This window comes from Malus domestica, chromosome 17 (assembly GCF_042453785.1).
Source record: "Malus domestica chromosome 17, GDT2T_hap1".
NCBI lineage: Eukaryota > Viridiplantae > Streptophyta > Magnoliopsida > Rosales > Rosaceae > Malus > Malus domestica.
In genome coordinates, this window is record NC_091677.1 from 7,680,360 (window position 1) to 7,705,544 (window position 25,185).

Here is a 25,185-nt window from a genome sequence, read left to right on the forward strand (position 1 = left end):
TTGTCTTTGAGAAATTGATAAGCAAACAGTAAATTGTTCATATGTGGAACATGTAGGACATTACGCAACGTGAAGGCAATATGAGGAGTATGTAAATGTGAGGAACCAATATTTTTAATGCACAAACCTTTACCATCGCCTATGTAGACTTTGTCTTCATCGATGTAGGGAGAGGAGACAGAAGGATTTGCAATATCATTGGTAATATGTGATGTAGCTCCCGAGTCCAATAGCCAAGAGGGAGAGGGTTTGGAAGAATAATGAGCACATAAAGCAGCAAGTTTGGCTGGTGGTACTCTTCCAAAGATGTCAGGATTCATCCTATCAAAACAGTCAATAGCTTCGTGGCTAGTGGAACCACAAATTTGACATGGAGTCTTGGTGCCAGACGAGGAGGAAAAGCCTTGATAATTGGATCTGGAGCCTTGAGAATGATTCTGAGAACCACGATGATTGCCATTAAAAGAGCCACGATTGGTATTGCGATTGCGATTGCGATTGCCTCTGTTGAAGGTGCGATTCTGCCTCCCACGATTAGAGTTGTAACGGAAGGAATTTTGGAGTGGTGGATGATATGCAGGCGTAGGCAACAATGGTATCAGAGATAGGAGCACCAGCGTGCACACATATTTATTCTCGATGCTGGACTACGTCTTTGGGGTTAAGGGAGTTCAGTAAGCGTGAACTTGTCACGGTGGAATTACTCTTACTAGGAGTGGGAGATCATTAGCGTTTCTAGAACATACATCTTTGCGCGGCGATTATATATTAATGGTCTTTTCAATTTTGTTTTAGGCACAGCGTTCTATCCTTTGCAGAGTTGTATGAATCATTCGTGCAGTCCTAACGCGAAAGCATTCAAAAGAGAGGAGGTACGTAAACTTCCGAGTCCCATATGGTAACTGAGATCTTCATGCAAAACCACTATTAAAGTGAACGCCCATTTGCAACTTTTTAAGCATTTCCTTAATAATTTTTGCACGTCTGCATTCATGCTTGTTCTCCATTACCAGGACTGAGTTGGCCAAGCAACGATAATTGCACTCAAACCAATTTCCAAGGGGGCGACGAGGTACGAAATTGAACGTCCAACTCCGGTCTAGTATGCTATTATAAGGTCTCGATATCGTTTCATCGAACTTTGTTCAAATTTTGATGATCACTTCGAATTTTTCCAGGTTACGATTTCTTATGTAGATGAAGACCTTCCTTACGAAGAGAGACAGGCATTACTTGCAGATTGTGGTTTTAAGTGCAGGTGCCCCATATGCTCAGAAGAAGAGCCATAACCATTGCTAGATAGGTCTACGAGGATTCAAAACGAAGATTGTTTTGTACTTTTCATCCTTTTGTAATAGTATAAAACACCAATAATTCTGTGGTTAAGTAGCTAGTTTACCGATGAAACCGCATGTCTTGGTGCTTCCCCAGTTTACCATTTCTGTTTCAGCGTCGTTCGAATCAATCGTTTATACACCAAAGTAGTTACTGAATTCAACTGTTCTTGTTACCCGGCTTATGATAAACAGAAACAAAATGAAATACGGCTTACAAAAATAGCTAGTACTATGCGATGCACAAAATATCATATGAGATTGAAATAGTCAATAGAGGTCGAGTTGTCAAACGAGATAGTAGATACAATAGTACAATACTACTTCATCACTGGCCGTACACGTGTCCCATCAAATCATATATAACCATTTCACCAATAGCATATAGTTCATGGCTGATTTGGGTTTACGCATTGATAAAATTATTTTAAAAAAGCTGGAGTTAATATTTTGTTTGATAAATAAAAAAAAAGTTAACTTTTTTCAAAAACATAGATTTAAAACAGTAAAAAACAGAAGCAGCTCTTCCTGTTAAGTTGGACTCACGTTGTTAGAACATCCCCAACGGGGGTTTTAGGCCATCTCCAATCGAAGGGTCCAGAGGGCCAGAGGGCCGAAAATAGTCCGAAAACCGTCTCCAACCGAGGGCTAGGCCAGAGGGCTCTGGAATCTGGGAGGACCCCACGAAATCGGAGAGGGCTAGAGGGTTGGAGCCAGCTAGCCCGGGGCTGGCTAATTTTTTTTTTTTAATGTTTTGTTATTTTTGTAACTGACAGGAATACATGCTATTATTTAGTATAAATGTTATTACTGTCGGTTATTTCTTAAGAAAAAATTCAAATGCAATGGCTAGTAGCTGTTGCATTTGTTTTTTTTTTTTTTTTTTTTTTTTTTACAGTTTTATTATTATTTTTTATTTACAAAATTTTTCATATAACTTCTATTTTTTCCTATAACTTCTATTTTATATTAACACCCCACAAAATGTTGAATGCACCCCACATTAAAATTTAATATTAAATGACTTATTTACTCCACTATGCAATGGCAATTTTGACCTTATTAGGTTTTAAAAAAAATAAAGATTTATAAATACACCTCAAATCACTTTTAGCGTATTATTTATCTTCTCAACTATCAAACATGTTGATTAAGAAAAATTGTTTTTGACGAATGGAACACGAAATCGATGTTTCAGGAGCTTCACATGAGGTAAAACTTCATAGTTTTCATTGTTTTAGTGATTTCGATGACATCGATAATTATTTAATCTTGCGTTTGCTGCATTATTTAAACTTCTATATTCATATTCATCTTTTAGTGTTCATATGGTTAGATTCAATTCCTGAAAATTAAAAATGAGTGTTATAAGATTTGAGCAATGTGGGGTGTAAAAAAAATATGGGGTGTATGTACAAAATCTAAGATGTATATTGAGAATGTGGGGTGTGGGGTATTATGGGAAAGTAAGTGAGGTGTATTAAGATAAAACTTTAAGTGAAAAAGCAAATGTAGAGTGTATTAAGTTTGTGGGGTTTATTCAACAATTTGTGGGGTGTTAATATAATTAGCCAATTTATTTCATTTTTTTTTAAATTCCATTTTTTTCCTATAACTTCTATTTCACAAAATTTGTTTCATATATTTTTTTAAATTCCATTTTTTTCCTATAACTTCTATTTCACAAAATTTGTTTCATATATTTTTTTAAATTCCATTTTTTTCCTATAACTTCTATTTCACAAAATTTGTTTCATATTTTTTTTAAATTCTATTTTTTTTCCTATAACTTCCTAAGCCATTATACAACATTAAATTAAATTAAGTAACATGAAACAACATTAAACAATATGAAACAACATTAAATAACATTAACCAACATAAAAATTATACAACATGAAACTTAAACAACATTTTAAAAAACATTTAAGTTGTAGTTTTTAAATAATAAATTATGTTTGGCCCTATGGCCCTTTGGCCCTCGGTTGGAGACGGTTTTTTGTGACATGGCTAAAACGAGTCCTCTGACCCTCTGGCCGTCGGTTGGAGACGGATGCAAATATGGCCATGTACTGTTCATTAAAATATTAATATCTTGGAGAATCTTGAAGGGCTAGAGGGCTAAAACGAGCCATCTGGCTAGCCATCGGTTGGAGATGGCCTTATCTTCCATGAGGCTACCAAATTTCTAGCCTTAGCGAGAAATTTCATCCCCAATGAGCCGGAAAATGGGGCTAGATCCATCACTGGGGCTAGCAACTTCCCTTCTTGGGTAGCATAAAATCGGGCTACATCTACCTCCAAAAAACAGTGGGTCCCACTAAAAAAGTAGCAACCCATGTAAGCAAAATTTTATCACTCTCCATCCACTTGCGAATACACTTATACTCTCTTTTTATTATGTTTTTAATTCTTTTTTCTTACTTATTTTTCTTGCAATTTCGCTAATTAATGATTGTTTTAAATTCCTTAAGAATGAAAATTTCAAATTGATTTAATGTTCATAAGCATTGATGGGTGAAATTTTCAAATATTATTTTTTCAAAATTGTATGATACTAATTTACCAATTGGTGCTAGGTAAATTGTTGTGTTATATGTGAAAATCAAATTATTTTATAGGGCAAAATGGAGGTTTGTTTCTTTCAACATATGAGATTGAGATAAGGGAATCTAATCCAACAAATGATTCATAAGTGATTAAATCTAACTTTGTCACAATTTGAACTTTTTAGGTTGAAGGGTTAAAAAAAAAAAAATTTAAGATAGCACGTCCAAAAATCAATTTAAGAAAAGCTAACACACACAAACAAATTATCACTTAATTAAATTACTACATAAATAAATATATATAGCCTCATATAGAGCCCGAAAGATATAATCCCAATTAGGAGATATTCTTTAATAAAACCTCAAAGATTTCTCGAAACTCTAAAATGGGTTATATCCATTACTTTTCTAGCCCCATATAAAGCCTTTAAATGGGAATCCTCTAGGATGGGCCACCAACTTTTTATCAGTTTGTGTCAGAGCGACCCGTTATGGAACTTGGTTGCGCTTACTTGTAAGTTCACTGCAAAGGGCGGTGTTTGTGACGTGTACCTGGTGGGAACGTGTCACATTTTGGCGGTAAGATAACTCAATGCCTGTTTGGTTAGTAAGAAAATTCGAATTTTCTGGTTTAAGTCTGGTTGGTGAGAAAACTTGAAATTGAAAGCTTTGGTCTTTGGTTTTGTGTGTGAATTGTAGAAATCGTGCAGAGAAGTGGAAGCAGTGATCAGACATTTGAAACCGGAGGTGCTTAATCCATTTTTAAACGTACTTAATAAGGCTTGTATTGAGTTAATTCCAATAACAATGTCATGAAATTATGTTAAATTATGATGAAGTGTATGCATTTCGTGCGGTGAATGTAGGTTGTGTTCTTGAAGTTATGCTCGAGTCGAGTGGCTGCACTCACCCCTCCAAATTTGAAGGATTTGAAGGTCCGAATCTATGATCAGGTTGCACTTAATTTTCGAATAACCGAACATGATTACCAATGCATTTAGTTCCTCAGGAACTGACAATGGAAGAAATGATCGAAATGTGGAAGAAAAATCATAACGCCTTTGAAATTTATGGTGGGATTTTTTCCAAGGCATGTTTTCAAATCCTCCAAAGTTATTTTACTATCGTAAGTTCAGAAAGTTATCATCTTTGTTCCAACTATACTAATCATAATTTCCACAATGTTCTCAATAAATTCAAGCAGTGTAATTTTCGTGTAAATTTCTGCTAGGTTTTAAGTGAGCTTGAGGTGTTTCCCGGTTCTGAGTTTGCTGTAGCATATGAAGAAGCAAGGAAGTATGGCGGTAAGGTGATACTTGGTGATCGCCCAGTGCAGGTATAATACATTGTACCTTATAGTTTTGGTGCCCTCTATGAATTGCCGCCTGCCCTATGCCACCCCTGCTAGATTCCGCCTTTATATGAAGAAACATTTATTAGCTTTAATGTAATTTTGATGTGTGTTGAAAGTGCATTTTTATTTTGAAGGGTGATTACGATGAGATTTCTTCCAATCGAGTGCTATAGCTTTATCATTTTTTATGTCAAGATACTCTCTAGATGAAACCGTAAACCAGACTTTCGGAATGTTTATGCCTGAAGTTCTCTATCATGTTCATTCCTTGCAAATTTGGGGGCAATTTCAAAATTATATTATTTATTGCCTGTTAATTGTCCCACTTTTGAACTCAAAAAACAAAAAAACAAAAAAATAAAAAATAAAAAAAAATTGTCCCACTTTTATGATTCCTTATTCTTTTATACGCTGACCCTGCTTAATAGCTCATCATTTACAAGCTGGCTTTTTGTACCATATCTTCCTGGATACCAGACTTTGTATTATGTTCCTTGTGAAGAACTACTTTGATATGAATTTACACTGACTGAAACAGATTACGGTAGGAAGGACGCGGGCAATGATGCCACTTTGGCATAAGATAAAACTGCTGTATTCCTTGCTTTTCTTCCGGTAAACATGCACTTGATTTGTTGAAAGGAAACCACTTTTCTTCTAATGTATAGTTTCATTAATTAATGATTTGTTCTTGCGTATTTTCAGTTAGAGAAAATGGATGATGATGACGTAATGATTTTCATTCAAGAGATGGGCAAGAAATACCCAACTCTAATTGAAACATTCGTACATGAGCGAGATCGGTAAGTCTTCTGAATATTTATTCTATGAACTAATGCTAAGATCAAAAGATGATGCCATTTTATCAAATTTTGTTACTTTCCGACCTTTTATCATCATTTTTTTTTCCTGATGTGTTGGTACTATCAATTTGACCACAAAGGTTTATAATAGTAATAAGCTCTTGTCTCCAGACTGCAAGTTAATTAGATGTATAGTAAGAAATAGTGATGGTGGTGATGATGATCGGCGTATGTTAAGTGTTTTGAGTGATCTATTTGCAACCTCCACGTATGCTTGTGATGGTTGGAGAGGGTAAAGGTTTGCATAAATTCATATAATTTTGTAGATCTGATTTTTTAACTGTTGATGTTTAGGTACATGTCATCAAAATTACTGAAAATTGCCAGCAAGCATCGTTCAGTAGTTGCAGTAGTGGGAAAGGGGCACCTCCAAGGGATTAAGAAGCATTGGCAGCAGCCTGTTGTGGTTGGTGATTCCTTCCTTTTTGTTACATTCTATTTAGTTGTATCATATCCCTACATGTCGGAAGTGATTATGCTAGCGGATGTGTTTTCTGGTCCGCCTTGGTTATCCGATTTCTTGTTTATAATTTCTTGTCATTTTTCATCAAATTGGACCTGAAATATTGTTGGCTATGTTTGGATAGTACTTCTTTATCTCTAAACTTCCATGCTGTGTGTTTTTCCATGTATTGCAGCTGGAGGATCTCATGGTAATTCCATCAGAAAAGCCGGGTTCTTCCACCAGGAGAATCCTTAAATCTAGGGAACTTTAACGAAAAACACCCGGTACTGTTCACTTTAACGAAAAACCACATTTTTACACTAAAAAGTCAATTCTGGTACTATTCACTTTACCCTTTATTTTGTCCTTATCATTAAAACTCAAAGTTTTCAAGCCCTTTTCATTAGTTTTCCTTTAAATCTATGGGTGTGGCGGTGACTGTGGCAGCCATTGTATCTAGGGGTGGTTCGGTATGGGATCCCATACCGAAACCCTTGTCCCGATTCCCAAATCGAAATTTTCGGGAATTCCAATTTCAATACCGATCCCAAACCAAATTTTCGGGAATCCTAATTTTCGGGAATCCCGAAATGGTTTCGGGATTTCGGGACAAATCGGGAATCCCGAAATAGTTTTGGGCTTTTGGGCTTTTGGACAAAAAAAATGTACCCCATATTTTAATTTTCTCCAGTTACCTTCCTCGGCACCCAAAAACCCAGTTTTAAACTGGAAGTAAGAAACATATGGGAGATCAGTGTAAATTGCACGAAGCTGAACTCCCCAAGACCCACCATTGATAAATAGCTAGAGGAAAAATCTTAACTACAACCCAATTAGACACGAAGCTGCAATTTGGATTGTAAATTGCACGAATACCTTCAGCCCACCCATAGTATCATTGAACAAAGCATTTACGCTAGACTGATTAGCTAAATTGCAAAACTGAACTAAAGGAAATAACAACAATTATCTATTCTCCAATTAATAGATCATTGGATGACTCCAGTTTTGACATTGATGGGCCGAGGCGTCAATCTTTTTCGACCATCAGAACGTCAACAACTAGGTCTAAGTAAAGGCAGCAACTTTGAATGAAAAATTGTCAACTTTTCAACGAATATTAACAAGCAAAGAGGAATAATTACCCGAACAGAGCAGTTGTTCCTAACAGTAATAACTATAAAGACGAATGGTAACAATAACAACAATAGTATTTTCAAGAAAACAGAAGATGTGCATCCAACAATCCCGAATGGTAAAAGCAAACCATGACTCTTAAGTGTGCCTTTGTAACAATAGAAAATGAGATTTCGGAGGAAACATGGTAGCCTAAATAGTACCTCCTTACGCCTAGCCTCAATCAGAGCTGCTTCCTTTTCTTTCTCAGGTTACGAAAACAGAGCTGCCAAACAATACATACCAAAAATTAAATCTTAAAACCATTTGAAAACTTCAAAGCAGAATCTACCAACAAAAATTAGATTTCAAAACACTAAATTAATTACCTAATTTGGGGTGAGAGTGAGACTCGGACTCGGTGTGGTGGTGAGAGAGATCGCGAGAGAAAATCACCCGAGAGAGAGATTGTGAGAGAGAGCAGTGGCTGTGTGGTGAAAGAAGGCTGTGTGGTGTGGTGGTGGGCTGGTGGTTGGTTGGAATTCGACACAGATAGATGAGAGATGAGGGCTCGGTGAGGGAGGAGGCGCAGGGGCTTGGAGTTTGATGGATGGAATCAGGGAAATGGAACGGAACTGTGAAAGAAAGAAATGGGATCTGACCTAAAACAAATCAACGGCACAGATTAAATCTAAAACAATGAACGGTTCAAATAATTTTCTTATAATTAAAAAATAATATATATATATATTTTTTTTCGGTTCGGTATGGGAATACTGAAAAAATGAAATGCAAAACCGAATCCCATACCGAAATTTTTGGTTTGGTTTGGGATTATATTCCGAAAATTTCGGAAATTTTGGTTTGGGATCGGGATTTTTTCGGTTTGGTTTGGGATTTTTGGGATTTTTTTCCAGCCCTAATTGTATCAGGTATCTATTTTGCATCCAAGAGCAAGTAAAGCTTGTTAATATTTCTGACCACCATTCAGCGTGACCGCAAGTAAAAAGCCATGATCGTCTAACAAAGGTTTCTGGCAGCATAGCAAAACTGAAAGCTCCTCCAACTCTTAGTTTAGTGATCTTCTAACTTATTGCCACTCGGGTGCCTTTCATAGATGGAATGCAAGGATTTAGTCCCTTAATCTCACATTAAAACTGACTCCACCGATCCCTACAGTCATGATCTTAGTGGATTGAAATCAACTAGAGTCGTGCTTGAAGTGGGCATACTAATTCTCATATCTTAACTAATTAACAATATCATTGTCACTTAGTACTACAGTCTAGTTGTATTCCTCTTTATTTGTAAGTAAGAGGTCCTAAGTTCTATTCTCACCAAAGGCGAATTTCAACCACATAATTGGTAGCTCATTGTGAGGCCACATAATTGCTGAAAATACTATAATGCCTTTTATTGGAGAGAGAGAGAGGGAGAGAGAGAGAGAGAGGCGCGTGTGGGTGTTTGTAAGTCATGGGGCAGTAGGGCTTCGCTAACTCCTATTGAGTAGTTGCCGTTGCTCAGCGGCTCAAGTCAAATATAATTCTAACCAAAACTTGACATGAAAATACTAAAATGCCTTTTATTGGAGAGAGAGGTCGCAAAGGAAGGGGAGAGAGAGAGGCGCGTGTGGGTGTTTGTGAGTCATGGGGATTAGGGCTTTGCTAACTCCTATTGAGTAGCCGCCGTCACTGAGCGCTTGGCGGCTCATGTCAAATCTGGATATCGTGGCAAGGCATGGAATTCTTCGATCTCTTCCGTTTTCCAAGTAAAAACCCTTCACCCAATTTTCCCGATCCCTATTTTAATTCCCTATTTTCCTTGCTTTTTATGCAATTGCTTTGAGAAATTATGAACAAAAGGCAAAACTCTGTCAAACTCAGTTCGCCACAAATGGTGGGGATCCCCATTCTACATGTCAAGATTTGTGGAAAAATACCCCACACCTTTGGGTGGAGCTTATTTCCTACAAATGGTGGGGATCCCCATTCCACGTGCCAAGATTTGTGCACAAATATCTAAAACCCAGCTGGTGGAGAGCTTAAGGGGTGTTGGGGTCATGAATCGAATGATGGGTGTGAATGATCTTATTGAGAAGAAATGGGGCCGGAGCTCTTGGAGTGAAGTTTTAATGGCTGACAAATGGGTGTTTTCGCAGTCGCCAGGCTGCCTACAAGGGGCAACTGCCTTTGTTATTTTTCGCTTTACCCAGGTTGTTTTGCTTTACCTCTACTTTTCAAACATTTGGTCCAATATTTTCAATCGCCTCACTGTCCGCCCCTAACACCGCAAGTTTCATCCCCGCCGGTGGTGGTGGGGGTCGGGGTCGGGGTGGGGGTGGGGGTGGGGGTGGGGGTGGGGGTCTAATATTTTGTGAAAAAAAATTGGAGGAAATGTGAGAAGCTCGGTAAGCAGATGTGTCGACAGAAAACGAAGACCGGCCAGTAAACTTCTCAGTTGTATTTCCAATCCTTCTCTTGGTACAAGTAGCTCAATGCGACTATTTCTTGTTGTCCAAGGTTTGGCTATTTTATCATAAAAATCTGACTGATTAAGCTCAAAGTAATTATTAGCTAATTTTTTCATGGTTGAGACTTGAGAGAGAATAAATTTGAATTTAGACCTCAAATCCAAATCCTTTGCTCAAATTAAACCTCAACAACTCTTAAAAGTTTGTTCTCTCTCAACTTAAGTGAATAAATATAAGTGTGCGCTGTCATTCCAACTCACCGATCTTATTTTTTCACCCGTCTTATATTCGCTTGTTATAACGTAGGGTTAAAAACATGACAGATGAGCAAATGATAGCATTCAAATATCTCCTTTCTTTTCCTATGCGTAAGAAAGCATCTTCCATACTCTTTTGTGAAGAATAGCAGAGAATTCAAACTTTGAAGACAAACAGTCAAGAGCACTTTTGATTTGTTGATGGTTCTTTTATTCGAATGCAGAAGCACTTTTTTGTTGGAAAATTAGTTATGTAATTATTTGGGTTTGCTTGTTAGTTTAGGATTTAAATTTAGCCTATTCTCGAATTAGGGTTTCTTAAGTTTTGTGCTCTATTTATATATAGCGTATAGTTTAGTATGAATAACTAGTCAGCCATAATGTAGCATTCAGTTTGTAGTCGTCTCAGCATTCTTATTTTTTGTTTTTCCGTCAACAAAAATAATCTTCGTAGTTTGTTTGTATGTTAGTTAGCATACTCTGATTTTCAAAGCAGGTTTGATCCTTCAGAGGGAAAATAAAGGAGAAGAAGAAAAGAACGCAATCACCACGCTGCGTTGGAGTATCTGCTGCTGCAAGACTTGGTCTTGAGTTTTCAAATTCCCGAGGTGAATTTTCAAATGGTTCCCCTTGTAGATTGATAAATAGACAGTTTTTTACAAACTAATTAATTTTATTAACAATGATAAAATATTACGATTAGAAAATAGTGTATGTTGACAAAAAAAAAAATGATTACAGTTGAAGGGGAGGAAACATATGCGATCTAGAGAGCACAACTGAATACATAAACGATGCCAAAGTCAAAAGTCCAAAATAAAAATAAATTGGAGAGCTATAGATTGAGAGATGAATACCTTCTAACCCTCAAAACCCTAGAATTGTACAAAGGATATAAGCATTGTCCATATTACACTTTGTTTAAATGTTGAAATTAATGGGTTTATTTGTTCTTACAACTAAGATTAGATCATAGGCTATATGAACATTAACTATTACACGTGTTGTGCATGTGAGCTGAGTCATGTTGTAGTTTGAGCGGGTTTACAACTGTCATCTTGCTCATTCCTATTTGCTGAGTAATCGAATCCAAGAGGCGCAACGTACTCCATCTTCTCACTTCATTGATCAGCTAAATCAAATTGAATTTTCAATTTATTAAATATCAAAGCTTAATTGGACTACAAAACACTAATTGCAAGAATTAAGATGACAAAGTTTTAAGTTTGGATGTTAATTTGACGATGGAAGAATCCCTAATTAGATGAAAAAATTTTGCCGCGCGCACGGCCCTCTCTGATACAAAACGCACAGCTTCATCTTTAACAGCTTCCTCTCCGCCATCGCGCCGATCGGAAAGAATATCGGAAGCGTAGGAGCTAAGTTGCAGACCAAGGAAGTGAAGCCCTTTACACATATATACTTCATCATTGACCGTACACGTGTCCCATCAAAACAATATAGCCATTTCTCCAGTGACGTACGGTTCAGTCTCTTGGCAAAGATGTTATGATTCGCTCGACTCGCCTGATCGCCACACTCTACTCGCCCGAGTCACGCCACGTCTTCCTCTCTCCCCGCCGCTCTCCGAACACCCTCGCGCAATTCTCCACCGTAAGGAATCTCAGATTTGCAGCCACTGCCACCGCCGGCGGTCCGCGTCAGCGCGACCCGATACGGCTCCTGATGGATGCGGAATCACCCTTGCCCGACCCGGCGGCATCCGAAAACTTTGTCCACGTCGGGAACCCTACGATTGGGGACTTGGCCGATAGCATCGTCGGTGTCGATGCGCCGAGGGACGAGTACGACGACAATGTTTCGACGACCGCCGAGGCTGAGAGTTCCGAACAGAGGAGGTTTCTTCCTGAGGAGCTGTCGAGGAGCGTCGTCGTGCTCACTTGTGAGTCCACGGCTGAGGGCGGCGTTTGCGACGTGCACCTGGTTGGAACGGCTCATGTTTCGGTGGTAAGACAATTCAATTCCTGTTTGGTTGGTGGGAAAATTCGATTTTTCTGGTTTATGTTTGGTTGGTGAAAAATTTTGAATTGAAAGCTTTGGTCTTTGGTTTTGTGCGTGAATTGTAGGAATCGTGCAGAGAAGTTGAAGCAGTGATCAGCTATTTGAAACCACAGGTGCTTCATCCAGTTTTAAACTTGCTCAATAAGGCTTATATTGAGTTAATTTCAATAACAATGTCATGAAATTATGTTAAATTATAATAAAGTGTATGCATTTCGTGCGGTGAATGTAGGTTGTGTTCTTGGAGTTATGCTCGAGTCGAGTGACTGCACTCACCCCTCAGAATTTGAAGGTCTGAATCTAATATCTATGTTCAGGTTGCGCTTAATTTTCGAATAACCGAGCATGATTACCAATGCATTTAGTTCCTCAGGTACCGACAATGGGAGAAATGATCGAAATGTGGAAGAAAAAGCATAATGCCTTTGGGATTGTTTACAGCTGGTTCCTTGCCAAGGCATGTTTTCATATCCTTCCTTGCGAAGTTATTTTACTTTCATGATTCCGAAAGTTTTCAACTTTGTCCAACTATAGTAAGCATAATTTCCATATTTTCTCAGTATATTCAAGTGGTGTAATTTTCGTGTAATTTTTTTGCTAGGTTTCAAGTAGGCTTGAGGTGTTTCCCGGTGCTGAGTTTCGTGTAGCATATGAAGAAGCAATGAAGTATGGCGGTAGGGTGATACTTGGTGATCGCCCAGTGCAGGTATAATACATTATACCTTATCTTTTTGGTGCCCTGATATCTATCAATTGCAGCCTGCCCTCTGCCACCCCTGCTACATTTCACCGTTTAGATGAAGAAACATTTATTAGCTCCCAAGTAATTTTGATGTGTAATGGAAGTGCATTTTGATTTTGAAGGCTGATTATGATGAGATTTCTTCCAATCGAATGCTAAGCTTTGTCTTTTTTGTTGTCAAGATTCTCTTAAGATGAAACTGTAAACCAGACTTTCAGAATCTTTATGCCTGAAGTTCTCGTTCATTTCCATTCCTTGCAAATTTGGAGGCAATTTCAAAATTCTATCATCGATTGCATGTTAATTGTCTCACATTTATGTTTCTTTATTCTTTTTTACACTGACCCTGCTATAATAACTCATCGTGTACAAGCTTGCTTTCCGTAGTCATATCTACCTGTATTTCAGACTCTCTATTATTTTCCTGGTGAAGAACTACTTTGATATGACTTTACACTGACTGAAACAGATTACGATACGAAGGACGTGGGCAAAAATGCCACTTTGGCATAAGATTAAACTGCTGTATTCCTTGCTTTTTCAAGCAGTCTTTCTACCCAGCCCTGATGCTCTTAATAATATGGTAAATGTCTACTTGATTTGTTAAAAGGAAACCACCCCCTTCTGTGCTGCTAATGTTTAGTTTCGTTAATTAATGACTTGTTCTTGCGTATCTTCAGTTAAAGGAAATGGATGATGTTGACATGCTGACTCTCGTGATTCAAGAGATGAGCAAGGAGTACCCAACTCTAATGGAAACACTCGTACATGAACGAGATCAGTAAGTCTTCTGAGTTATTTATTCTATGAACTAATGCTAAGATCAAAAGATGATGCCATGTCTTCTAATTTTGTTCCTTTCTGCCCTTTTATCATCATTTCTTTTTCCTGATGTGTTGGTACTAACAATTTGACCACAAGGGTTTATAGTAGTGATAAGTTAGTCCAGACTGCAAGTTAATTAGATGTATAGTAAGAAATGGTGATGGTGGTGATGGTGGTGATGATGATTGGTGTATGTAAACTTTTCAGTATTTTGAATGATCTAATTCCAACCTCCACGTTTGCACAAGTTCTTATAATTTTGTGGATCTGATTTTTAACTGTTGGGTGTTTAGGTACATGTCATCAACATTACTGAGAATTGCGAGCGAGAATCGTTCAGTAGTTGCAGTAGTGGGAAAGGGGCACCTCCAAGGAATTAAGAAGCATTGGCAGCAGCCTGTTGTGGTTGGTGAATCCTTCCTTTTTATTAAATTCTATCTAGTTCTATCATATCCCTACCCGTCGAAAGTGATAATGCAGGCAATTCAGTTCCTTTCCTTATCATGCACCTTAGATTTGTTTTCTGGTCCACCTTGACTTTCTGATTTCTCGTTGATAATTTCGTCATTTTTCATCGAATTTGATGTGAAGTATTGTTGGCTATGTTTGGATAGTGCTTATTATTTATCCCTAAACCTCCATGCTCTGTGTTTTTCCATGTATTGCAGGTGAAGGATCTTTTGGTAATTCCATCAGAAAGGTCAGTTTTTTCCACCCGGAGAATCGTTAAATCTATGGGTGTGGCGGTGACTGGGGCGGCCATAGTATCAGGCATCTATCTTGCATCCAAGAGGAAGTAGAGCTCAGAAACTAAATACTGACCACTTGAATGAGAGGTTGAAGGCCAGCCAATATACATGTGATTCTTTAGGGAAAATTTTATTTGACCCATATAATCTCTTTTTTAAATCAAACTATCAATATTTCTTTGATCTCAAATTTATTTCCTAAACTACTCTCAGTATATAAATTTATTTTTACACCAATTTAGAAAATAATAACCTAAAATCAGTATTATGCAGCTCATTCAAGGCGTAGAAGAGAGTAGCATCTCTCACATATTTGTCTCATGCTTAATTCTGCTTTTGTTGCATAGTTATCATTACTTGTATTCATTTGTTGGCTTGTTTGGAAGTTGGGGACCACAAAGTCCTTGGCTCCCCTCAAATGCAGTGCCATTTTTTTTTGTCAAACGATAAATTTTGTTAGATTAGAGGTTAGATTAGGCATTGATGGAGTTTGAACTCATGTTTTCATGCAAGAGTTCAACATCTTTCCACTATTATGGTAAAGAGCACTTGTGTAGTGGCATTCGAGTCTTTGATTTGAGTGCCGGATGTATTTTACCTTGAAGGTTATTGTAGGAACCGTTTGGTACATGAGATGTGACAGAATAAAGTGGGATGGAACGCACTTGTTCTATGTTTAGTGTGCCAAATTGTGTGAGACGTGCTGTGATGTGGATCGAATTTTAGCCATTTTTTCGTTCCACCTTTTCTCTGGACTTGTTCCGGCCCATGAAACACAAAATTATATTTTTTTTGGACAGCAATACCCCTCCTCCTCGAACCCAATCCCAGATTCCCAGCAAACCCATCCGAACTCGAACCCAGCTTCCTCCCACCGCCTCCCTCCTCCTTGCTTAATGCCATAGTCTCTAGAACGCTGCCATGGAAGGTTGCTTGATGAGGTGCTCTCCTGAAAGCCCTCAAACCTCTCACTGCGTTCTTTTTGTTCACGTGCGTCCTTCTCTGCTTTCTTCTCCGCATCGTGTCCTACACTCACCAAGCACCGGCAAGATCACACCACCGGTCCAAACCACCACCAATCTTTCTCTCTCTCCTCACCCTGAACCCAGAATCTCGAATGAGACCTCAGATTCGGCCTTCAATCGAAGAACCCTATAGCTTCGTTTCGAGAGAACTTCGGCGATTCAAGGTTTTCAAATCGAAACTTTGGTCATGCATACACCAGTGAGCTTGAAAGATTTGATTTTTTGGGATTTGATTTTCCTTACGAATGTTTATAACTTTGGAGGGTTTGCAGAAGTTGATTGGGTTCTGGGTTGGGTGCTTTGCGTTCTTCCTCTCTGTGAAGGGAGGCTGGATTTGTGAGTTTTCTGGGATGCCAATTAGTTCTAATCAAATTGAATAATTTCTGGATTATGTTAATAGAGTGGTTGATCAAATTTTGGGTTAAGCATTTGTACGATTTCTGATTTATGGGATACCAAATTGAACGATTTCTGATTTCTCTGAAATTTGGGTCAAGCATTTGTTATTGGAAGTTTTGTAATTTCCAAGGTGCAGAGAAGCACCTACAATTTGCTAAGAATAAGCCATTTTTTTTCATATATTAATGTTGATATTTTTAATAGAAACAACAGTGTTGGATTTGCTGAGATGATTGTTGTAAGAGAAATATATAATGAGTGGAGAGAAATGAGGACTTGAAAATTGGTTGAGATGGTAGTTGTTGTAATCGTTCTATCCCATGTATAAATATTGTATCAAACAATAGACGGAATAAGGGTAAGTTAGTCATTTAATCTTTTAGTTCTGTGCTGTCATGCGCTTACTAAATGTAGAACGGAATAACCATCCTTTCAATCCTACTCGTACCAGACATAACAGAGAACCTTCGTTCTGTCCCGTCCTATCCCGTTCCGTTATGTCCCATCTTGTTCCGTCTTGTCCTGTCTGCGTACCGAAGGTACCTCAGTGAACAAGAAATTGAGGCTGGACGATGATGATGGGATTTTGGGGCAGATGATTTCTCGAGAGGTCTAATCTTTCCAAACTTGTGAGGTTCGATATTTGGTTTGGAATTTCTCCATACAAGTTGTTGACGCTAAGATCTAGTTCTCGAAGAAGTTGCAATTGGCCAATCTCAAACAGTATATTACCACTTTAACTGTTGATCCTTAGGAAGATTGCTCTTGGCATGTTGGACGGGCTTGTACTGCAAGGCAGTTATGCATTTGCATTAAAATGTTGGTTGTTGATGGGAAAACTCTAAATCAAATTGAAATCAAATGATAATAATTGGAATAAATTAATTAATATCTTAGTTGGAGGATTTAATATCACAATCTATTGGTCAAAATGAGTTTGTTTTCTATATGAAAACGTCTTAAGATTTTAGCTAGAATGAATGTAAAAAGGTTGCGTGATGATAAGGTTTGAATATTAAGAGTGGATTTATTAATAAATTATAATTTTACTATTAAGTTTATCTTATTTGATGTTAATTATGTAATAGGATAAAAAAAAATCATATATAAAGTTTAAATTAGGTATATATGAGTTCAAATAAAATTTATCGATTCTTTATTGTTGAGCAATAATCAAGATTATTACCAAAACGTGCTAAAAGTTAGTTTTTTCTCATTTGTTCCCTTAATTTTTCTCAACTGGGTTTGCCTTCCTCCCCAGGATCTGTATGGGTTTTTGCAGTTGCCTGCCTGCCTACAACGGGAAACCCCTTTGTTCCAAAGGGCCTTGATCAAAATTCTAAAGCGCATTGATTAAAATTCTAAAAAAAATTCAAATTTTGAGCGTTTATATCGAATCAACTCTTTTGTAAATACAAGTTCAGGTGACTACCAAGGCTCCTGACCTTTCGGTCCAAAATTTTCAATCGTGTCACTGCCCAACCCTAAAGCCGCAAGTTTAATCACCGGTAAGGGGGGTCTAAGTTTTGTGAAAGAAAAATAGGAGGAAATGTGAGAAGCTCGGTAAGCAGATCTGTCGACAGAAAACGACGACCGGCCAGTAAACCTCTCAGTTGTTTCAATTTAGCTACAGCCGTTTTGGCCAAAATCAAGATAAGGATACCGAGTTTTGTTTCCAATCCTTCTCTTGGTACAAGTAGCTCAATGTCACTGTTTAGTATTGTCCAAGGTCACACCATTTTAGAATGCAAAAGCACTTTATCCATCGGCAAAAGCACTTTTAGAAATAGGTATGGATTTGAAGTGTATTAATGTATGAGGAGTTTCCCGGATCCAATGGCATTGCCAAGCCACTGATCAGAATAGCCACAATAATCAATTTGGCGTCCGAGCCATTACATCAGGAGGAACCAAATAATCCTCTAGAATTGGTAATGGACGCAAATTTCAAATCTTTATTTCAATTTCATCCAGAAATTAATAAAAATACTTAAAATAATTTCAAAAATATTGTGGGGAGTGGAAGCTCAGTGGAAGGAGAAGTCGTTTTGTTAGATGAGCTCACGGCAAGAACCCCCAGAAGAGGCCTCGTCCACTGCCCCAAACACGTCCAAGTGTTTCATCTCATCATCGCAACCGCAACCCAACATTCAAAATTAAAAAGAAAAACAAAAATTAATCTAGCAAAACTAAATACACAAAAATATATGAGATTTGAGCCTCAGTGTGTGTAACAATCAGATCATTGACCCTAAAGCCTCACTGAAATCCGCTAAGATAATTGTATGTTATCATCATAAGCCCCAATTGCACCACAAAACCCTAACTTTGCAGAAAAATATATCAACAAATTTAAGAAATTTCGATGAAAATTTTATGGGTTATTGCTAAAAACCAAAAAGATGAGATGGGTAATCTTTCAAAAGCATTTATTATTCAAACCAGAAGATTGGAAGATGTTGGAGCAGATGAAGAAGGTGTGCTCAGACAGCCAAGGGTTTGTAATCAAGCTTTTGGGAGAAGAACCCAGATCATAAACTCTAGTCCACAAAATTGCCTCATCACCGCACACTTCTGAATCAATACAAAACAAAGGAGAGCAGCATAAATTTGGATTTGAATTTGATTGGAAACCCTAGATTTTGGATCTGAGAAAATTTCAGCAGGTATTGGTGGGGGAGGCGGGGAGGAAGAGGGGGATGAGAAGGTTAAGAAGTTGGGTTGTATATATAGGCAGCGTTTAGGGTGGGGAAGTTGAGAGTGTTGGAGGGTTTCGGCATTTTGGGTTTTGAGGGCTACACAGAAATGGGCCAAATGAAATAGTTGGAGCCCGTTTTAAGTTCACGTCCCCTTTTCTTTGGTGGAATAATGCTTAGTATAATATTAGTTTTCTTTCACTAGTGGGGATTGAGAATTTAAACTTGAGGCTTCTTTAAAATTTCAATATCAAGAAGGGAAATATTATTAGATTAATTAGCTAGTTGGTTCTTGACAACATTCTTGATTTGTATGTTTTAGCAACCAAATCATGATTGATATGCATTTTCAATCTATATACACAATGGTAGCATGGATGACGAAGGAAAAAAGGGGTGAATTACGTTTGTTTGATTTAGGAGTCTCACGGTGGCATGGTTCTCCACTCTTGTTTTCTTCCTCCTACGCCCTTGCTCCTAAGACTCTCATACGTTGTCCAAATGCCTACATTCGACTGAGGGGTTTGACTTTGCTTCTGTGACTGCTACTCATTTCGAGACTGAGTCATCACCTATTCAATTCAAGGTGTGTGTTGATGCACAAAACCGGAGAAATCTTGGAACAACATAAATCTAACCGTGAATCTGCAAGAAAGTAAAGAGCACAAGATGTCTCGTGGTTCACCCCAATGTTTGGGCTACGTCCATACTGATGTTGATCGTATTTCTCTGTAACTGTATGTATGGATTACAAGTGTGAGGGGGAGTCCCCCAGAGAAAGAGAGAGTTTGAGAGAGTTTCTCTGTTTGTGAGCCTTGTGGCTTTGTATGTGAGGATGAGACCCTTTGATTATGAGGGTGAGGAGGCCCTTTTATAGATTAAGGGCTCCTTACATTTTACATGAATCATGGGCTCAATATCTAGAAGCCTAAGTAATGAGGCCCAATATAATATGGTACCAACAATAATCCCCCAAGTCTTCAGTCAAGAGAGTCTTTTGGCTAGAGACTTGAAATTCAGTCCATGTGTGGGCCGAAGTAACTAGATGTCGTCTAGAACTGATACTCGATATAGGACGGTGCTCAATGTGAAATGATGCTCAACTAGAAGCAGCACATGTTGCGAGGATGCTTGGCTTGTGGCTTATGTTTCCTTGGTTGGCTCGGCTTGTGACGTTGAAGGTGAGGGAGTCCCTTTTATAGAATAAGGGCTCACTCTTCAATACATAAATGATGGGCTAGAGTTAATGTTCGCGGTGAGGCGGTTGCTCAGCAGGTGGCGATGCTCTCTAATGATGGTGAGCTAGTCCCTTTTATAGAATAAGGGCTCACTCCTCAATACATAAATGATGGGCTAGAGTTGATGCTCGCGACGAGGCGGTTGCTCAGCAAGCGGCGATGCTCTCTAATGATGATGAGGGAGTCCCTTTTATAGAATAAGAGCTCGCTCCTCAACACATAAGTGATGGGTTATGAGTGATGCTCACAGCGAGGCGGTTGCTCAGCTGGCGGCAATGCTCTCTAATGAAGGTGATGGAGTCCCTTTTATAAAATAAGAGTTCGCTCCTCAATACATGAATAATGGGTGCTTTCTAATAAAAGTGAGAGAGAGTACCTTTTATAGAATAAGGGTTTGCTCCTCAATACATAAATGATGGGCTAAGTCCCCCAAATATTTTTCATGAGGCCCAGTTGCGGAAGCCTAATATATGGTACATAGTGTAGTCCCCCAAGTCTTCAGTCAATAGAGTCTGTTGGCTAGAGACTTCAAATTCAATCCATGTATGGGCCGAAGTGGCGGTTGTACGGATGCGGTCTTTGTATACCATGCACTGAAGCTTTATAGGTGAAGCTTTGAAAGTGAAGTCTTATAGGTGAGGTTTTGAAAGTGAAGCTTTGAAGCTGGAGCTTTTGTAAATGAAGCTTTGAAGTCGGAGCTTTGTAAATGAAGCTTTCGAAGCTGGAGCTCTTGTAAATTGAGCTTACGAAGCTGGAGCTCTGTAAATAAAGCTTTCGAAGCTGGAGCTCTGTAAATGAAGTTTTCGAAGCTAATTGATGTGAATGATGCTCATGAATGTTTATGTTGATTGATATGAGTGATGTTCATGGATGTTGACATGAGTGATGCTCATGAATGTTGACATGAGTAATGCTCATGTATAATTTTGAAGTACTAGACATACTTTTGATCACCTAGTTGGTGATAATAGCAGCAGATTGCCGAATAATTTTGGAGTACTGGACGTACTTTGGATTACCTGGTTGGTGATAATAACAGCAGGCTGTCGAATAATTTTTTAGTACTGGATGTACTTTTGATCACCTTGTTGGTGATAATAGAGGGTGAACCTTAAGTGGAGGGATGAAGGTTGGAGTTTGAAGCCATAGGACCTTGCTCTTTTGGGCATAAGGGCTTTCGCCCTCCACATAACAGTCCATCCCACTATTTTGGGCTTGCCGACATTTTTTTTTTTGGCGGATGGCAGACAAAAGGAATAATAATAGACTTATTATTGAGAAAGCTTATCTTCTTCTTCGTTGCTTTTCCTTTTCCGCTTGTTGGTTGTAAAGGTCAGTATACTCCAGCTGTAAAAGGGCAATATTCATTTCTCTAAAGTGACAGCTGCTTGGACAACCTTTCTGACACCACCCATTTGCTTTTCTTAATCTCCCTACTCCAATAGAACTCACCCCTCTCTGACCCTGCTCCATTTTCTGAGCACATATAATAAGCTGTGACTCTTCCTCGTGAGTGTTTTTTCAGTGGGATACTTTTGCATGTTATCTCGTGGGTTTTCTTTTTTCAGTGGGATAGTGGATGACCGCTGTCCGGGTCCGCAATCATGGTTTCCATGCTCGTCGACAGTGGTAGGGGTCGGATCGACTGAGATTCTGAGCTCCTCGTCCTCGGATTTCTTTTTCCAGTGGAAGTACCTCCTGGAGAAAGAGAGTGATGAGTCGTGGAAGTACCTCATGACTGAAGTTTAATCTTTCTGTGTCATCGCCTTTGGTCGAGAGGCAGCTTGTGAAGGAGAAGGGGCACGAGTCTTCACGAAGTTTCTTGAGATCCCTCTCCAATCTCATTTTCCTGCTTTCTTAAGATCCCTCTCCAATCTCCTCACTATGGCAGTTTTCAAACCCTTTTCGACGGCTTGGGCACCGTGGCCACCGACACCGGCGCCGATAATGAGCAAGTCGTAGTCGAACGACTTGGGAAGGCTGCCATTGCCGGAGAACGAGGAGGCAGAGATTGTGGAATAGAGGGAAAATGAGGCTTCGAAAGATTTAAAGCTTTTAGATTATCAAACATTTTTTGGTTGCTGGTTGTTGCTGGTCAGGGAGAGGACAGTGAGGAACAAGAGAAAGTGGGATGACAGTTAAAAAACCCCAGAACCTAAATTGGATCTTCCGAATTTAGAGTCCGAAAACGACAGCGAGTTGGCGACTTTACGGTTCGACTCAGATTTTTGACTTGTGGAATTGGGGACGGCGACGAACGGATCTGGGACTTGGAGAGAGTGATTTGGTGTTCTCCGGGAGAAGCTCTATGTTAACAGACGGGAAGATATGCACATTGTGTAGAGACGGGAAGATATGCAAGCCAGCAATCTCTCACCTCCAAACTGCTCTTCAATATGAGGGTCTAGAGTGCAACCTTGCTGACCTTTCTCAAGTTTCCTGGCAATATGATTACTCTTCTTTGCTTCCTCTGTAGTTCATTCTCCTTCCTCTAGGGTATCCTTTTTTTTTTCTGGGATATTTACGATTTGCTTGGATTCGAAGGCGACGAGGAAGGTGTCGTGTCCGAAGGAGGAGAGGGGGTGGGTCGACTCCGTAGGGACACGTCAGTTAAGGGGAATCTACGAGGAGGATGACGGAAGCAGCCTGGAAGATGGGTATCATGGTAAATTCGACCCTCCTGCGGACTTCATGTGCTTCCTGCCATCACTTTCTCTCTCATCTTCTGTAGTTGTCTTTTGGGGGATGAGTGAGAGAGAAAGATCATGTCGTCTTGGGTTGTCCAGATTCATGGTGGAGTGTGGTAAGGTCTCACGGTGGTGAGATGAAAAAATGAAAGAGAACCGACATAACTTTTCGTGTCGTTTCCCACAGAAGGCGCCAAATGTTGAAGCACAAAACTGAAGGAGTCTTGGAACAACATAAATCCGACCGTGAATCTACAAGAAAGTAAAGAACACAAGATGTATCGTGGTTCACCCCAATGTTTGGGCCACGTCCACACTGATGTTGATCGTATTTCTCTATAACTGTATATATGGATTACAACTGTGAGGGGGAGTCCCCCAAAGAAAGAAAGAGTTTGAGAGAGTTTTTTCATTTGTAAGCCTTGTGGCTTTGTATGTGAGGATGAGACCCTTTGCTTGTGAGGGTGAGGAGGCCATTTTATAGACTAATGGCTCCTCCCATTTTACATGAATCATGGGCTCAATGTCTGGAAGCTCAAGTAACGAGGCCCAATATAATATGGTACCAACAGTGTGCATAACCAATATTTTGGTTTTGCTGCAAGCTTTGCCTGACCTCTTCCTTTGGTTTTGGATTCATGTCCTTCATTTGGACGACATTGAAATAGTGTTATAGTTGGTCCCCGAGTGGTGGATATAATTATAAGAAGTGGTTGCTTCTCTCAATTGATTGGCGGTAATTTTGAATTCTGCAGTTGATGTCATGATGTTGTATGTTTAGGGTTTAAATCTGTAAGGTTGATTGACAGCTGATAGGTTGTTTTGGGTTTAGAATCGATTGGTGATAATTATGAGAAGTATTTGCTTCAAGTAACATTATTCATAAATCATTTGTACAAAATTCGTTATTAAAGAATAATCTATAAATAAACAACAACAACAACAAAGTCTTTTCTCACTAAGTGAGGTCGGCTATATGAATCTTAAAACGTCATTGGGCTTGGTTATGTATCACGTCTTCCGTTAGATCCATGTACTCTAAGTCTTTTATTAGAGTCTCTTTCCAAAGTCTTCCTAGGTAGTGTTCTAAAAATTGGCTTAGACGGCCACCTAGGCGCGGGCGGAGACCAACTGCCCTGATTAACTCGTAGTTGGTTGCAAAATCGGAGAAAGTATTAGACAGACGTTGGGTGGGATTAGGCGGAGTTATGTAGGTCTGTGCGGGGCTGGGCGAAGTCTAGTCGGCCGTATCTAAAGACGTTGAAACTAGGAAAAATTTCGAATCTGGAAAAGTTATGTTGCAGAGTCGGAAGGAAAAAGATGACTGGTGGGGACAATCATTTTTTTTTCAATTTAAATGGACTAATTAGGTCTTTATGGTCCCACCATCCCTGTTTGGTTCCACGTTTCTTGATCTCACTATTTTATGTTCTTTTATTTCTTCTTCTTTTTTTTGGGGGTCAAGATTCTTTTGTTTCTTTTCTCATCCAAATCAATCATCATTTTTTATTTTTTACATATTTTTGTATTGTCTTATTATTCCTTTTCTTTTTTTAAGACCATTTATATTAAAAACCCTAACATTACATATACATTATTTTTTTTTAAATATTATTTATATAATAAATTCAAATTTTATATTAAATTAACTTAAATCCGCCTAGACCGTCTAGGCCAAGCCTATGCGCTAGGCCCCTCCTCACCGCCCGACTAACGCCTAGTGTCTTTTAGAACCTTGTTCCTAGGTTTTCATCTACCCCTTCACCCCTGAACCTCTGTCCTGTAATGACATATTCTAAGGCCATCTCTAACTGAATGAGGGTCAGATGACTTGTTTTAGCCATATAGCCCTCCAAGAAATTAATATTTTAATAAACAGTGCCATACCATATTTCTTAGGCCATCTCTAACTGAAGGGTCCAGAGGGTCAAACGATCGAAAATTGCCCAAAAACCATCTCCAATCGAGTGCTAGGCCACAAGGCGCGTGGGCTTCATAGAATCTAAAAGGGTCAAAGGGCCAACCGGCTGGCCCAAATTTTTTATTAATGCTGTCAGATATAACCGACAAGAATAAAAGCATAGCGTTGGTTATAACCGGCACAAATATTAGGCAAAATTTTGAATACAACGGCTAGCTGACTACAGCTAGCCATTGTATTAAAAAAAAAATCAATTTAAACCTGTTTTTCTTCCTATAAATACCTAAGCCATTCCTACACCAATTCTCACATAATTTTCACCATTCCATACTATCTCACTTCATTCTATTTCAATTCTTCACAATATATTTTCTTACCTCTTCCAATAATATTTTCTTACCTCTTCCAATAATATTTCCTTCATTTTTTTCAATAATTTTTTTCAATTCTTCACTCGTGTCAATCAGCTTCAAAAGCTTCATTTACAGAGCTC

At 38.7% G+C, this 25,185-nt stretch overlaps 2 protein-coding genes, 1 long non-coding RNA gene and 6 other non-coding genes across 9 annotated transcripts; 2 read left to right on the forward strand and 7 right to left on the reverse strand.

Moving 5' to 3' along the window:
- Positions 1–4,330: 4,330 nt before the first annotated feature.
- LOC103425974 (uncharacterized) lies at positions 4,331–6,816 on the forward strand. The gene is given in 9 exon segments (XM_029096744.2): positions 4,331–4,462; positions 4,583–4,630; positions 4,750–4,810; positions 4,897–4,973; positions 5,115–5,219; positions 5,776–5,852; positions 5,906–6,040; positions 6,395–6,506; positions 6,739–6,816. Coding segments are annotated over 9 exon segments (825 nt in total).
- Positions 6,817–7,665: 849 nt separating this feature from the next.
- On the reverse strand, positions 7,666–8,413 carry LOC139193768 (uncharacterized). The gene is made up of 2 exons (XR_011578238.1): positions 8,051–8,413; positions 7,666–7,947 (listed from the first exon to the last, which is right to left on the reverse strand). It is a non-coding gene; the product is annotated as an uncharacterized lncRNA (long non-coding RNA).
- Positions 8,414–10,052: 1,639 nt separating this feature from the next.
- Positions 10,053–10,129, reverse strand: LOC114822845 (small nucleolar RNA snoR109). Its single transcript, XR_003771034.1, has one exon. It is a non-coding gene; the product is annotated as a small nucleolar RNA snoR109 (small nucleolar RNA).
- A 1,504-nt stretch (positions 10,130–11,633) lies between these two features.
- LOC103417111 (uncharacterized) lies at positions 11,634–14,963 on the forward strand. The gene is made up of 9 exons (XM_008355310.4): positions 11,634–12,356; positions 12,476–12,523; positions 12,643–12,702; positions 12,784–12,867; positions 13,012–13,116; positions 13,622–13,735; positions 13,833–13,933; positions 14,271–14,382; positions 14,646–14,963. The coding sequence occupies exons 1-9, from the start codon at positions 11,898–11,900 to the stop codon at positions 14,775–14,777; spliced, it is 1,215 nt and encodes a 404-aa protein (XP_008353532.3). The 5' UTR covers positions 11,634–11,897; the 3' UTR covers positions 14,778–14,963.
- A 2,734-nt stretch (positions 14,964–17,697) lies between these two features.
- Positions 17,698–17,786, reverse strand: LOC114822844 (small nucleolar RNA snoR109). The gene has a single exon (XR_003771033.1). It is a non-coding gene; the product is annotated as a small nucleolar RNA snoR109 (small nucleolar RNA).
- Positions 17,787–17,959: 173 nt separating this feature from the next.
- Positions 17,960–18,083, reverse strand: LOC114822846 (small nucleolar RNA snoR80). The gene has a single exon (XR_003771035.1). It is a non-coding gene; the product is annotated as a small nucleolar RNA snoR80 (small nucleolar RNA).
- Positions 18,084–18,172: 89 nt separating this feature from the next.
- Positions 18,173–18,287, reverse strand: LOC114822841 (small nucleolar RNA Z152/R70/R12). The gene has a single exon (XR_003771030.2). It is a non-coding gene; the product is annotated as a small nucleolar RNA Z152/R70/R12 (small nucleolar RNA).
- A 79-nt stretch (positions 18,288–18,366) lies between these two features.
- Positions 18,367–18,454, reverse strand: LOC114822840 (small nucleolar RNA R11/Z151). The gene has a single exon (XR_003771029.2). It is a non-coding gene; the product is annotated as a small nucleolar RNA R11/Z151 (small nucleolar RNA).
- A 171-nt stretch (positions 18,455–18,625) lies between these two features.
- LOC114822838 (small nucleolar RNA Z157/R69/R10) lies at positions 18,626–18,724 on the reverse strand. Its single transcript, XR_003771027.1, has one exon. It is a non-coding gene; the product is annotated as a small nucleolar RNA Z157/R69/R10 (small nucleolar RNA).
- Positions 18,725–25,185: the final 6,461 nt, after the last annotated feature.